The sequence below is a fragment of the Camelus ferus genome, chromosome 14 (genome assembly GCF_009834535.1).
Source record: "Camelus ferus isolate YT-003-E chromosome 14, BCGSAC_Cfer_1.0, whole genome shotgun sequence".
NCBI classification, from domain to species: Eukaryota; Metazoa; Chordata; class Mammalia; order Artiodactyla; family Camelidae; genus Camelus; species Camelus ferus.
The window spans coordinates 21,928,075-21,943,764 of record NC_045709.1 but is presented as its reverse complement, the minus strand read 5'-3'; the positions used below and the strand labels follow the sequence as shown (position 1 = coordinate 21,943,764).

The window sequence follows — 15,690 nt, the reverse complement described above, 5'->3', positions numbered from 1 at the left end:
ACATAAGCACAGTACAGTGATCAAAACCAGGAGACTGTTACCTCACCCTGAGCAGCACGGGGCGGGCCTCTTTGCTGGGCTCCTCAGTGTCCTGCCCGCGCTTTGCTCTTTATGCTGCTGTCAGAGCTGATTTTGAAATGGGTTGAATTGTGTGTTTTTCCACTGCAGAACGCTTTCACGGTTCCCCATTTCTTACAGAGTAATGTCCAGACTGCTCTGCGTGTTATTCAAGGCCCCTTTTTATTCTCTTGTTAAATTTATCAGGATAGTCCTCGTGATTACATATTCTTCCTGTAGTACACTGTAGTGTTTTCATATTATAAATTGTGTTTCAGATTTTAAGAACTGTAAGAACTTGGTTATAAAATCTGGTTGACAGTTGCACTTTTTTTTAACGTTTTCCTTTGAATTTTAGAGTTGCAAAAATAGTAGTACAAAGAATTTCCTTATATCCCCTTACCTGCTTCCCTTAATCATAGTGTAATTATCACGGGCGGGAGATTAACATTGGCACATATTAACGAACCTACAGACTATTTGAATTTCACTGACCTTTCCACCAAGGTACGTTTTCTATTTTAGGATCATTTTCACACTGCATTTAGTTGTTATTCCAGTGTGTAACATTTATTCAGTCTTTCCTTTTCTTTGATGACCTTCACATTTTTGAAGAGTATTAAGTCATTTTGTAGGTTATCCTTTAATTGGGATTTTTCATGATTGGGGTAAGGATGTGCATCTATTTTTGATATCTCGTTAGCTTACAAGTTTGGGTTTTTGTTTCACTAATTAATATCTGTGTCGCTTAAAGATACGTTGTGTCATCAGACTAATTCAAAGGCCCTACTTAAATGGGAGCATATCTTTGTTTGGTATTTTGAGTATGAAAGAAACAGTGCTTTAAAACTGTGACCTGCCTTTGTGAATGTGTTTGTGTAGCTACTTCAGGGTCTTGGTTCAGCAGTTCGAGGTGCAGCTCCAGCAGTACAGACAACAGATTGAAGAGCTGGAAAACCATCTTGCCACCCAAGCCAACAATTCACATATCACCCCTCAAGGTAACATGCTTCCTGTGCTCATTGTTTTAATAGCACTAGTTTTTTTGTTTGTTTTTGGTAAGAGAGTTTATGCTGTTGTATTGGAGTAGATACTCTAGATTATTACTAGTAGTTATCTCAAGCTGCCGTAAGAAAGTTTCCTTACAAGTCCTTGGTTAGACCTTTGTTCCCTGTAAATATAAAAAGCTTGATGATGAATTGTTACTGTGTAGCAGGCAGATATTCTAGGGTCCCCACCTCCCCGCCAGGTGACTGATGGAGAATCTTCTCAGTCTGCTGTGCTGTCTGCTCACATCCGTGGAAATGCTGTGTAGTTTCTTCATCCTACACATTAACTGTACCCAAAACTGGACTCAAGTAATAGAAAAATAATATTGAATCTGTTATATACATATTTGTGTGATAATATAATTTTCTTTTATAGATTTATCAATGGCTATGCAGAAAATTTATCAAACGTTTGTAGCTTTAGCTGCACAACTTCAGTCTATTCATGAAAATGTAAAGGTAAGTTTTCACTGCCTGTTCAGCTCTCTGGACATCTACACCCAAGTCAAGTATTTGTTTCATTTGCAGGACAAAAGTATCCATGCTTACTCCAGAAATAGCTAAAATTACACATAAGTGAAAAAGACTAAAACTAAAATAATCCGTAATTACGCAGACATAACCATGGATAGGATCTTTTTTTAAAAGAAAAGATGCAAGTCTCTTGTGCAATCTGCTATTTTAACTTTTTCAGCAGTACATTGTGAGCAGCTTTCCATTTTCATACGCATACTTCTTTAACATCATTCTTAGCAGTTACGCAGGGTTTCATCGCATGTATGTGTGTAGTTTGTTTAACCCGTCGCCTTAAATCGGACGTTGAGGTTGTTTCCATCTCTTTACCCTTATAAACAGAACATTCCCAGTAGCAAAATTGTTCCACACTGCTGCTTTAATACTATGTATGTTTTAAATGTTTATTGGCCCCTACATAAGAAAATCTGCTTACAACATTTGTCCCTTCTAAATACAGGGAACTGTTTGTATTTATTAACTAATAAAAATAAAACAATTTGTCACTGAATGTTTTGAACCTAGTGCCATATGTTCATTTTTAAAATTTATTTGGGTGAAATGTTAAATACATGTACACCTTGTCCAATCAGGCAAATGTAATTAAAGTCTTCCTTGGAATTAAATACTGTCAGAGAAAAACCTTTAAAATTCAAAGCATTCAAACTTGAGTCTTAAGTAAATTCTTAACTGTATAGAATGGAATTTAATCACAATTATCATTTGTATTTCAATCTGATGATGGTAATAGAATTTTTTTAAGGTAACCATTTAAATCATACCATTTTTGAAGTGATAGCACACTTCAGTACTTTTGCTTTCATAGACTTGAAATTTTAAACCAAATCTTTAGTTTTAAAGGATTGGAATTTTTATTAAATTCTCTTAAAACTATCTATAGTAAATATCAGTTTAATTTTTTAAAGTGCTAAAGATGATTCTCTTTTGGCACTTTGAAGTCTGTGCTGTGCTTTTTTCTTTTTTTTTTTTTTGCTTAAGGTTTATTATGAAAGTTTTCAGATACAGACATAGAGCACTATTACACTGAGTGCCAGGGTGCCCACCACCCGCCTCCAGCCGTTAGCAAGATCCTGCTGGTCTTACCTGATCGCTTCTCCACACAGATGTGCTTTTCCCTGGCATATTTTAAAGCAGATCTCAGACATGTCATTTGTAAATATACATGCTTTTTCCATGGTAGTGTCTCCTCTCTAGTTTGAAAACTACCCTTTTCAGTAATATGACCATAAAACAATGAGATAGATAATCGCACAGAACAGCCACAGATTGTATTGGATAAACTTCATATGAAATTTTGACCTATTGTTTTTTTTTTTCAATACACATTCCCAAGAACCAAAGAATGTTTCATGATCAGGTTTGACATATTGCCATTTATTTTCAGCTGTGTGTAGCAAACTGTAATTTCTAGACTTGGTCGCTTCATATAGAAATCTCATAAGAGGTGTTCTTTTGCTCCTTTTGTGTTGTTATTCCTGAGGTAACCTGTTGAAACAGGCTTAAGCTACCTGATCAGCCAGGCCTCCGTGACATTACAAAATTAGGCATAAATTTTATCAGTTAATTCTATAAATCATGGCTGGCATCAGTGGGTTTTTTTGGTGGTGATTGTTTTTTAAACTAATTGTCTATTTCACGTTTCTAAGGCAGGTCATTATTTCCCATTATCTGAAGTAAAACTAAAATCTGTGGGCTATTGATGCCACACATTGCATGGGTGTGTATTCATAATTGCACAGAAAAGGGAGGATGCGTTTGGGGGAGATTCGCTCTAAGATTTGTTTTTTGGATGTCACATACCCTGCTTGTGAATGTATTTTTCCCAATTTTCAGTTCTTGGCAGGCCCACTTCAGCACGTTGTAGAGGTGGGAAGGTGGGACACACCCTGGTGTCCACACAGAAGTGGGTGATAGCTTTTAAGTACTGTGAATAACGGGAAGATTTCTAAGTGCTGTACCAGTTACAACCAAAAAGCCTGATATTTATTAATTTCTGCTAAGAGCAGTTCGGAAATACGAAAATATACACCTCTTCCAAAAGTGGTATAAAACTGACCTTAATTAAACCCTTAATGAAAGTATTTAATAATTCTAATGTTAAACATAATCATTCCTATTAATGGCCTTAATTAAGGCGATGTTGCATTTAGTGTAAACCAGCCCCCTTTATGGATTTGGGAGCTTTGCTTCCCCACCCTGTAATGACAACCCTGCGCAAGCTCAGCCTGGGTCACTCTCGCTGTGAAATAACACTGACGAAGTAAGACCCTGCTTCACACCTCGGGCTCTCGCTGCTTAGGGGGGTCTTACTGTCCTCTGTGTCACCTAGGCCTTTCTGGAAGGTGTTTAGCAAATACACATCCAGTAGGCTGTTTTTAAAAATTGTTTTGGGGGGTGGGGGGAGGTAATTAGGGTTATTTGTTTTACTTTAGAGGCGGTGCTGCTGTTGAACCCAGGACCTTGTGCGTGCTGAGCACTCAGTCTGCCACTTGAGCTGTGCCCTCCTCCCCAGTAGGCTTTTTAAAAAAGCTTTTTGAATCTTAGTTATCAAAAGGTTGGCTATTGGAGGGGAATTTTTTATGAAAAAGTGGAATATTTATTAAAATGGAATTTTTTAGGTATTAAACTTGTCTGAAAGCTTGACTAACTTACTTTAAAGAGGGTTTCATGAAGCCAGGTATTTGAGCAGTCGATTGTAAAGACATGACTAAAATAGGGAAGAAAATATTCAAAGGTGTGAACTCTGAGCTCATCACTTCCCACACCATGCGCATGGCCATGCTAGCGCTCTGATTTGCAGGTTAGATACCGTGTATAATGTTGCCAGTGTTTCTGATCCGTCTTTGTTAACTTATTTCACGGTTATATTCATTCTCACATCACTAAAGTAAACACAGAACTTGACTAACCTTTTTTCCTTCCTATAGGTGCTCAAAGAACAGTACCTTGGCTACAGGAAAATGTTCTTGGGAGATGCTGTAGATGTGTTTGAAGCCAGGCGAGCAGAAGCCAAGAAGTGGCAGAACGCGCCCAGAGTTACTACCGGACCCACCCCTTTCAGCAACATGCCAAACGCAGCAGCCGTTGCCATGGCTGCGACACTTACACAGCAGCAACAGCCTGCTACAGGTCTGAGTGCATTCACGTTATAGCTTCTCACTGGTAAATGCAGAACGTTTCTGTGCAGTTTTATAAGTCTTCCTTTTGTGTCAGCACTGAAGAAATTTCTATGAATAGCTGTTCCAGTACAGTCTAAACATTGTGACGGACATAATTACAAACACACACCTGATAACAGCGCAGGTAGTCTTAGCAATAACTATACGTCATCAGTCAGACACCGAATATTGTGAACTTACTTAATGTTATTTGCTGTATTGCTATAAATGCCCTTTAGAACATGTTGTTTCACTACTGAATTACATTTAAGAGCAACAGATTCTAAAATCGTGATTGTGTCATATACTGTTTTAAAGTCTAAGATAATCCAGCCATAGGTTGCATTTTCGTATATGGTACTGATGAGCGGTGTGCTCGCACACACAGTGACCACAGAGTACCCACGTTCAGGATGAAGTGTGTCTACTGGCAGAGGGTGTGTTGAATATCAGCAGGTTTGTTTGTATGTGTAATGACTGGAAACAGAGTACAGGCCTTCTTAACCAAATTTGGAAGAAGGTACATACTAGAATAGTTTGCACCTTTTCAAAATGAACAGAACATTGCAAGAGCAGGAGAAAGGTGTTTTGAGGTTTTCTGGATTGTACTTTCAGAAGCATAACCGGGAGGTTGAGCAGATGAAAATACTTGGTGAGATCCTGGAGAGCAGGTAACTTTAGTCCTTGGTTTAATTTCACCACGAGAGAAGTGTGTTCGTGGTCTAGCTCTGCCTGGTTAGCTAGGTCCTGTGTCCTTAGAGGTTACTGCTTCTCTTTTGACCCCTGTAGTCCCTGTTCTGTCAGGCTTGAAGTGTGACTCAGAAGAATGTAGTCTTAATGGATATTGGCTTTTTCTTTACTTGCTGATAAATTTTTGAGTAGTGCTTATTAGTTACTCCATGGCAGGTGTCTTTCTGAGAGTTCCTTGTTGTCCAGAGTAAGTTACAGTATAAAAAAATAAACAACAGTACTTCTCTAGATTGCATTCAGGCTGCCTCTACTAGGGAAGGAGTCTCTGGGTTTCACTGTTGGTAGTTTAAATAATTGTTCTTCACATTTGGAGGTGACAGAACTGACTTACCATCAGTAAATGGCTGGTGATGGATTTATGCCAAGTCGTCCGCGTTCCGTGGCTGGACCGTGTGCACAGTGGCTCACGGAAGCCCATGTGGTAGCCCTCCAGCTGGCTGGAGGGTGGGACTGCCTTCTCAGGTTGTGGAGGGAGGAGTCCTATAACTTGATTGGCTCCTTGTCAGGTCGTCATGGGACTGATAGAAATCAGTCTCATAGTTAGAATCATCAGTGTTCGTGATTGCTTAACCAGGTATCAGACCGACTCTGGTATCGATGTGCTCTTTAGAGCAAATGTCAATCCTAAAATAGATCAGAGAAGCAGGATGTGGTTAAGCGTTCCTTAAACATGAGAGATTTCCATTCTAATCGATAAACTTGAGAAAAGTCAGTTACCTAAAGTGCAGTGCTGGAAGTGAAAAGAGTTCTGTGGGGTGCAGCTGAAATTGAAGCAAAACCACCTGTCAGGGCTTTCGTTTTGTTTTACACTTTCTTGTGTAGACAGTCTTGAGGTGTGTAGATTTCCACTCACACTTTTTGGGGTCATGGGCATATGGAGAGAGATGCTCATTCTGTAAGTAGGAGTGGCCCTGGAGCTAGGCCCCCTGGCTGGGCAGATGAACAGGACAGAGGCGGTCTTCGCTCCCTGTGGCGGGGGGAATCTAGTTTAATCTAGAGTAATCACCTTCACGAGCCTTCTGCTCCAATGCTTTAACTTGTGTGGACTTGTACAGGCTTTGGGGAACTGACTGCCTTGTACATGCCCTGCAGGGGTGAAGCCCACGTGAGGGCTTTCGCACCAAGTGGCAGGAATTGTCGTTTATTAACCTAAACAGTCTTACACTTTTCAATTCCAGTTGTGTAGATTTAGAACTGGGAAGCTGAACAGTGGTGACCACCTTGTTTGCCTTCTCATTTTCCTTTGTCTCTCTGAAGGACTCCCACTCTCCGTGCTCCGTTTTACGCCTCTCCCAGTCAGAAAGTTGGCTATTTCAGTCTGTCACCGCGATAGCGAGACTTAGGAGCTCCATCAGATGCGGCCTGGCTTGGCGAGACAGCCCATTTAGAGACGACCCTGTCTGTTGCATGTGCTTTGTACTCGGTGACTTATTCCTTGCGTCCTGACTTTGATGAAATCTTTGTAAGTGCCAGTAACAAATTGTAAAGACCATCTAGATGAAGCTGGGTGAAGCTTGTGTCTGTCTTTATGCATCCCTGTTGGTCTGTGCAAGGTTGAGCGGTCGGAGGGGTTTTGCTTCTGTTTGCATATGGATCCCTGACTTTATTAATGTACAAGAGTTGATCGCTTCTCAGGCTGCTACCTTCTGAAGGTGCTTTCTGTGTAGTCTTTCTTGGAGGTGGAAGTATGGACTTAAGTGACTTCTTGATCCTTCTTCGATGTCTTTTAATGAAAAAATCTGTATATAATAGAGCATAGGCCTGTGTGATTTATGGTTATTGCTTCTGAAGGCCTTTGAGGAGGACTGAAGAAAAATTCTGCAGGCTATTTTTGTGTGAAATAAGCATCAATATGTGGATAAATTACATGGTGGTAGACCTTGAGTGCACTTGTCCACAAGTGCTTCTGAAGTCTCTTAAAAGTTTAAGATGGCTTTTCAGTATAAAAATCCAATTTAGGGTAGATTGTTTTAAGCTGATATACTGGGGTTAAGTTTTGCTGTTGTGTTCTGACACTTTTAAAAGTTCTTGATGTTTACATAAAAAGACTTCTCATGTGACTTAGCTGCTGTTTTTAAGGAGAACTTAGGCATTTTGTTAGGAATTCCTACTTTCTAGCTTTTAGTGTAGGTTTGGATATTTAAGGTGTAGTGCTAAATAGGAAACTTAAGTATCTCATTTTAGTTCCTTGTGGTTTTGTGGTTTTGTTGTATTTAATAACCAAAGGAGCATTCCCCATTAAATCAGTAAGAGTAAAAATTTTCAAATTGGGGAAAAGGCATTTTTTAATGACAAATTATTATTTTAAAAATATGACTTAGGAATAACCATGCTAATTACATTAGATACTTTGAGTGATCATTGAAAATTAAAAAAAAAAAATTAGCACTTTAGTCCTTTTCCTGTGAATGCAGTTTTTACTTTTGAGAAAGTAGAATTTATTCTGGAAAATATGAATTGCAGTGCTAAACTTGATTTTGTTGTGTGTGAATATATTATACAGTAACTTTTGTAAAATGTTACTCTACATGAAGATTTCACTTTGGGCGATCACTGGGATGTGTTACTACTAACTTGGGTTTATTTATGGAACTAAGAGCCTCTCCTTGAATGACTAATGACTATTCAGATTCTGAAACAGACTTCTTGAATTGTTTACGTAGCCTTTGCCCGAAGGATGTAGATTCTGCTTTCTATTAGTGAAACTAATTTATATGGTGGCCAGAGTGTAATATATGCTAACACTTTGGCATGGGAGATATTTATCATGAGTTTTTACTATTAAAAAATGTTATACATTTGCCTACTAGTTTTATAAATGATGTTGCCTTCAGAATTTGTGTGAAGGCACAAAACTCAAGATACCACGTACCTGTTGTGCAATGGAAAGTCTTGTCATCGTTAGAGTTCTTGGTTACCTGCACCCTGAATATTGATGGTTAGAGTTGCTCTTAAAAGCAGACCCGCAGACAACAAAAAGCACGCTGTTTGAGTGACTCTTCCGACCTGTAGGGCTGAGGGCTGTGGTGTGCATTATTCTCTAGGGTCTTCCACCAGCAGTGCCTCCTATGAACATGTGACACTTGAGTCTCTCAATGTTAAAGAAACTGGACGTGTGTTTTCTACATATTATTTTTGTTAGAATTAAGAAGGTAATAGTTTAGTTTCTTTTTCCTATAGTAACATTTTACAAAAGAGCTGCTAGGCAGGTATTTTATTCTCAAATTTATCTCAAGCTGGATGTAAAAATTTAAATCCTTTTTTAATTTATTTCTTCATAGTCGTGTAAGAACTGTGGCTACTGTTAGTCCTTGTCTTTTCTGGGTAGAAGCTGTTTGGAAAGTCCAGTTTCTGTCCCAGTGCAAAATGTAGTTCCTCAGTTTCTCTTCTTTTCTTTCCTTTTCTTTTTCTTTTCATGCTTTATAATTTTACACTACCTTTTGAATATACAAACCTCATTCTTCATTGAACAACTTGAAGGCTATGATTTCTTTGAAAAGTTTCAATATCCATCTGTGTATTACTTTGGCAGTTCCCTCAACTTTGAGATGCACTGATCACTGTGCTTGAAAAAGACAAGACTGAAGATTGTACTATGAAATTTATCAAATAATTTTCATAAATTACTTATCAAATGAGAGATTTTTAGATTTTTGTATTCTTAGTTTAAAAAAAAAAGTAGTTAAAAAGAGAGGCTAGTAAGTTTGATACTATTCTTGCCAAACAAACAGCCAAAATCTTTGAAGTAACAAATGGGAAAAGGATGATTAATCGTTCTGCATCTGAGTACATTTTCCAAAATGTTGGAAAGAAACTTCTGAATTGAAATCTTGAATGTATTGACTCTGTCGAGGTACACAGCGGTGCCTTTGTAAATGTTCATTATCCATCCTTTTTAATCGGGTGATAAGTGGTGTAACATAGCAGAGCTTAACGGAAGAACTCAGTTATCACTTTCTGTGAACAAGGTGGAATTGTCATGTTACTGTGTAATTGGTTTGCTTTAAAATGAACAATAAATTTAATAAAATACAACATTGTCCTGTTTTTTATCTATTTATTGTACATATCATTTATATTTCTTATAAAAAATCATGCCTAGTTTTCGGTACTTATGAAGTAACATGATGGCTTTGCATGTTAGTGTCAGTCTCTTTTGATCAATTGAGACTTGACTCTAACAGTAAGGAGCTTATTCTAAAAAGAAAAAAAGTAAAAACCTTACTGATTACACCAACTAATTTTACCAAAAAACAAGTGGGGAAATCTAAAATCATTCTAGAAGTAAAACCAAAAAAGCTATAATTTACAATACATTAAAGATTTCAAATTACTTAGTAGGTTAAATTAACATCCATCTTTCAGTGCGGTAAGCCTCTCAATTGTCTAGTGTGAATAGATTAATTTTTTTAATTTAATTTTGAATAGGTAAATCAGTTGGGGCAGGTAAATTAGGCTGGGGAGACATCCCGGAAACTAAGTTTTAGCAAGTAGAGTTTGTTAAAAGTAATCACTGTTCATTTTAAAAATAATTTCATAAAGAACCTTTAATTTTGAAAGAGTAAGGCAAATTTGTTTCTTTTCCCCCCATTTTTTTTTATACCAGGGCCACAGCCATCTCTGGGAGTTAGTTTTGGAGCGCCATTCGGGTCAGGTATTGGCACTGGCCTGCAGTCAAGTGGCCTAGGTTCTTCAAACCTTGGAGGTACACTTTAACTTTTCTCGTATTGCATTGGACGATGGTACATTTGAATTGCTGCCAGTCTGTGAAAACTTCTACGAGGATCTGCTCTTTCGGAGGTTAAGGTTCTGTCTGGCAAAACAGGATTCTCCAGACATAATCAGTGCTTTCTAGGGTTAGATTTAGAGCTTTAAAAATTTCATCTTCTGTGAATAGTAAATATAAAAAAGTATTAAAATTAAATTGCAGGGATTTTCATATTTTCAAAACAGTATGCTAAAATATGAGCTTGAACATTACTTAGTTTTATTTAATTAAAAAAATTAGTTGAAGTCCAAACTACTTCTGGACATATATTCTCCTAATCATCGTGTTTTTCTGAAAACAGCACTTTAAATGGGGAAATAATTGTGTTATAAATTGGACAGCTTGACTTCTTTCCATTCCAAAGCACTTTTGGCATATTTGCCTTTGTGCATACTTGTGTATACATAACCAATTAAGTTTATTTTATTAGTTTCGTAAGTTAACTATAATTAGTAAGTTAAGTCTTTTGCAAAAACATCATGATAGATAAAATGCATTCACAATTCTCTGGTGTGGATAATTAAAGGTTGACTGTATTTGACATGCATTTTCATCTGATGAATAAAGTTCCCTTATTTCCACGGAAATATATCATCATAAGACGAGAAGCCTATAAGCTATTAAGGTTATTTAATATGTTAGACTCTGCTAGGAATTACTAGAATTACGGCAGCATAATTCCTGTGATCTATAATCCAGTTTATTGCCATGTTTCATACTGTTATGGGCAATAATACTATCAAACTCAATATTTTAGATAATTTAAATAAATTAAATAATTTACTGTTGCAGAATAACTTAAAAAGAATTTGAATTTTATTTTTAGAGCACTTGAAACCAATCTTCAAGTTTCTTAGCACAACCTCCTCTTGACTTCATACAATGAAAAATTTTTTTTTATTTAAGTTATGCCTATAGTATTGTTAAGAGAAAAAACAGGATGCTCCCCTCCCAGTTTCTCATTGTTGAGTTGCTGGGGCTGAGGCAGGAGCCGGCTCTCCCTGCAGAGATGCGGAGTGAGCGGCTGGTGAGCTCGCGCACTTTTCCAGTGCTGAACGGTTGTAAGTGCAAGTGTTTTCGTAGAAAGCAGAGTAAAATTACCTTGTGGTACTCGTGTTTAAATTATTGTGCATGTCATGCTTATTCATGAATTTAGTCACCTTTTTCCTTCAAATGAAATGGCTTTAAGTAGATATGTTTGTATCTGTTTGACTAAAATCATACTTGAATGATCAGTAAATTTTCTAGTCCATTTGGGAGAGAAGGTACTAATATGATCTTGTTTTTTATGGCCTTGTTCTTTAAAAATTACTAATGGGTCATAAGCTTAGTGCAAATAGGTAGAAATGTCTTATTTCAGAATTGGTCTGGTTCTTCCAAGAGTCCTGTGCAAAGCAGTAAACAGCAGATTTCCTTGGCAAGGCCGTGGTTTTTGCACTGTGTGTAGTAGACCTTTGGTAATTTGAGGTTTTGCTTGTCGGCATCCTTTAACCTGTTTCACGTTCGTTGTGTATTTCTCTATCACCCTGCACTAGGATTTGGAGCTAGCTCTGGTTTTGGATGCAGCACCACAGGGGTCTCCACATTTGGATTTGGAACAACAAATAAACCCTCAGGAAGTCTTAGTGCAGGTTTGTGTGTGTCGGCCTGAATCCCAGGCAGATTTAAAGGTGCAAATGATTTAATTTAAAAATATAAGTATTGCTATTTTCAGTATCAAAAAATAAAAAATCCCCAGTTCACTTTCTCCCCTGGAGAAGCGTGCAGGCCTCACTCATCGTGCAGCTTGTCTCTCTGTGAGCTGGAGGTCCGGTTTGTAGAACGTTTCTAACAACTTATCAGGTTTGGTAGAATAAATAATAACATCCTCTCTTAACTAAGTAGAGGTTATTTTAAACCCGAAGACTAGTTCTATGTTTAAACAGTTTTCTTCATTATTACAAAAATGAACCCATTGTGAAGGTTTTAATGCAGTTTTTATCATTATTCATTCAAGAGAATCATTTCTCTTCTAAAGAGGTGTTCTTTAGTTTTAAGTCCCTCTGATTTTAAGAATACTTGTCTTACAAATGATTAATTGGGTTCTTTGTTTTTGAAATAGGTATAATCTTTTGACATTTCTAGTAGAAAATTCCAAATTCTGTCTACTTCTGCATTTTTTCTGTATTTGTAAATAATGGATTGTTTTTATGTGCAATGCTTATGGATAAATAGCATGCCTAAAATAATAATAATTTAATACTGATTAAATTTTGTTTTAATTGAGGGAATTTGAAGGAAATTCCATTTAATATTAAGTAGTGTTTAAAATCAATAGTTTCTACAGAGTAAGATAATAGAATTTACAGGTACAGGGAAGATGGAGAATAGCTATCAGGATTGTGATCTAAATGTGTTAATATGGGTTAGCTAGGCAGTCATAGTTCTTGACCTTAATTAAGCTACGGCCCTTACAAAATCAGAACAGTAGGTAATACTCTTCCATGTACTCGTTGTCCTGAAAACTGTGGGTTGAGGCTTTCTGGAGGACTTAGAATTGCAAGGGTGGGTCCAAAGGTTGTGAAAGTCTCTCTCCTACATTTTGATAAAATGTTTCTGGAGGGCCTCAGGAGGAAGGCACCTTGGCATATTTAATTAATAGGAAAGTGCCTGCCAACTTGAAGTTTTCTGTCGATTTCTGTTTCTTTGTGTAAGGTTTCTTGCTTGGCCTGGATCACTAAACTTCTGTCGGTAACGGTATCACTTAGTTGTCAGCTAAATTACTTTCCTGTCAAATTCCATGTGAGCAATTCAGGGCCCTAAGATACTTGCTATTTTTATAAGTTACGTATTCTCTCAGCTAGAAATTTCCCTCTCATCCCCTTTTTTAGTATTTGCTTTTGTGATTTAACTTCTGATTTGAGTATTTTCTTCCCTAAACACAAGGCTTTGGCAGCTCAAGTACATCCGGGTTTAACTTCAGCAACCCTGGCATCACGGCGTCCGCTGGCTTGACGTTTGGGGTGTCCAGTCCTGCCTCTGCAGGGTTTGGAGCAGGAGGACAGCTCCTTCAGTTGAAGAAACCTCCAGCTGGAAACAAAAGAGGAAAAAGATAGACACAGGGGTTGATGTGTTGAGAGAATCCATAGCAGCGTCGATCATTCTATGAGTCTATTTTTCTAAAGTTGATGCAGAAATTAAACTGCATCCCAGGAAATTTATAACGTTTTGATATTTTTCATTACTTCTGGAATTTGAACTTTGTTCTTGTTTGCCATGCTGAACAACTTTTTTCTTGTGACTCTGAAACCTGGCTGTGTATTTTTTGTTACTCTGATCTCAGTGTTAAGAAATGTTCTCATGACATCGCTGATGGGCAGAACCTGCTGCCGTGTAACCCGCTGTCACAGCGGTGCTTTTGCTGACGAGGTTTACATTACGTGAACACACGCACACGTTTCTCACGTAGGTGGTATGAACTCTGGGGCCTGTACTGGCATCAGCTTGTTCCTGGTAAAGGCCTTTGACCTACACTGCAGGACATCTTGTGAATATGTATGTAAACTGTATACAGGACAACACACACAGTTGTGTGTGCGTGAAAAATACACATTTACAGACCTACAGCTTTTGCCTCAGACTGTTCCCGTTTTTTAAGGGTATTTTGTTTTTCACCTTCTGTGCTTCAAATCCTCAGTGCTAGTGGAGCGATTAGCTAGAGGTACCAGGTCATTGTGGCTACTTGCTAAAGGACTTAGCGGAATGGTTACCGGTGTAAATATTTGAGCAACTCAACTTCATTGCCCCCATCTCTTCCATTTTTGTTTCCACCTTAACCTTTAGCAGCTACTCCGAGCGAGGGATGCTGTCAGACTCATCAAACAGAGTTTAACGGCTTTTATTATCCTACACGTGCTCATGTTGTCTGTGTGAGGTGTTTTTTCCTATCTGCGAGGAACCTTCAGTAGCATATCTGAGCTCCAGACAGGCGTCCTGGGGGCAGTAGCTACTAGGCCAGGCTGATTCTGTGCAGGCGAAGGACGCGCTGTTACTTCAGCGCAGGCTTTTCTAGCTATGCCAGTCCAGGGTTATTTCTCACAGGGCTCCCGATGCTGACGCCAAGTGGAGTGGCTTATCAGCCTCTTTTATGTCTTAAGTCAGTGCTTAATTTGGAATAGAGAAACCATGTATTTTAAGAAAAAAATATGCTTTGTAGCAACAGTAAACTATCCCGTTTTAACGGTGAACAGAGAGTTCCACGTAATGACACGTAGACACGTCTGGTTGCATCTGTGTATTCCTTGTATCAGCATTAGTGACACAGAGCGGGTGAAAAAGAGCCCTTGGACAGAGAGCTGCCTTAGCCTTGATTTCAGACAGAAACCGTTAGGTAGACGTACTTATCTTTCAAGTACAGTTTTCAGATGGAATGTGAACATGAATTTCATTGAAAATAGTTTAATTTTTTATATAGAAGGTTTTGTACATAATGTGCATCAAGTGAATATTTTCAGAATCATTTTCACCAAGGCACCTTTTTTTCTAAAATAGGTATTACATATATATATACACACATATATACACATATATATTTTTTAGTATAACGTTAGTTGGGTTTGATTATAAAAGTGTTGTCAAATCTGTTTTATTTATCTGCATATAGCAATGATTGGCTTCTATTAGAATTGACATTTTTGCACCTTGATGCATTAAAATAAGGGAAATGCTTTGTTTCTGAGCACTGAAGTTATTGTTATTTTTGCATACTTCTGTAACACTGCAGTCCCCAGATCCAGGTTTTGGGGAAGGGTAGGAAAACGTGGTTTTGTGTTTTGAATTAACTGTCAGAATTAAATACACAATTACAGCAGACTTTTTTTAAAAAGGACATTGCATTGTGCTGCAAAAATCTGGATATGTATATTTCTTGGTTTTTTTTCTTTATATATTTTACATTTTAATATGTTGACCACTGGAAATTTGTAACATCAATTTGTGATGGGAGTTTAAACGTGTTGTCACCGTCTCTGCTGTCTTCACTTTGTCCAGAGCCTGTCATTATGTAAACAATAAAATTGGTTGTGTCAGTTGCTTTCAATCTTTCTAGGTGTCAGTAGTTGTTCTTAACATGGAATTTTCTTATTACTTCTTTATTCTCTGGTTGAAAGTTTTTAGTGTTCTGTTTTCACTGATACATACTTATATCTTGCTTTTTTTTTAAAAAAAAAAAAAAGGCTGAACACAAGCTAGTAAGTTCTTTGTCACTTGCTTTTGTCTTCTCAAAATTACGAAAACATTTTTAATTATACAGAAGAAAATTGAGAAAAAAGTGAAAGTCTTCAACGCCTGAGCCCTAATTCTGCTTTCCTCCCAGGGTCTGCTCTTCATGGTTTGG

General features: G+C 37.6%; 1 protein-coding gene across 2 annotated transcripts in view; it reads left to right on the top strand.

Moving 5' to 3' along the window:
• Positions 1-15,397, top strand: part of NUP58 (nucleoporin 58) — a 33,587-nt gene extending 18,190 nt beyond the window's left edge. For both annotated transcript variants that reach the window (XM_032496431.1, XM_032496429.1), the window contains exons 10-15: positions 940-1,058; positions 1,483-1,565; positions 4,568-4,769; positions 10,155-10,253; positions 11,852-11,947; positions 13,242-15,397. In XM_032496431.1, coding sequence (XP_032352322.1) covers positions 940-1,058; positions 1,483-1,565; positions 4,568-4,769; positions 10,155-10,253; positions 11,852-11,947; positions 13,242-13,411 — 769 coding nt within the window. In that variant the 3' untranslated portion in view covers positions 13,412-15,397. The remainder of the gene's footprint in view (positions 1-939; positions 1,059-1,482; positions 1,566-4,567; positions 4,770-10,154; positions 10,254-11,851; positions 11,948-13,241) is intronic.
• The last annotated feature ends 293 nt before the right edge of the window (positions 15,398-15,690 follow it).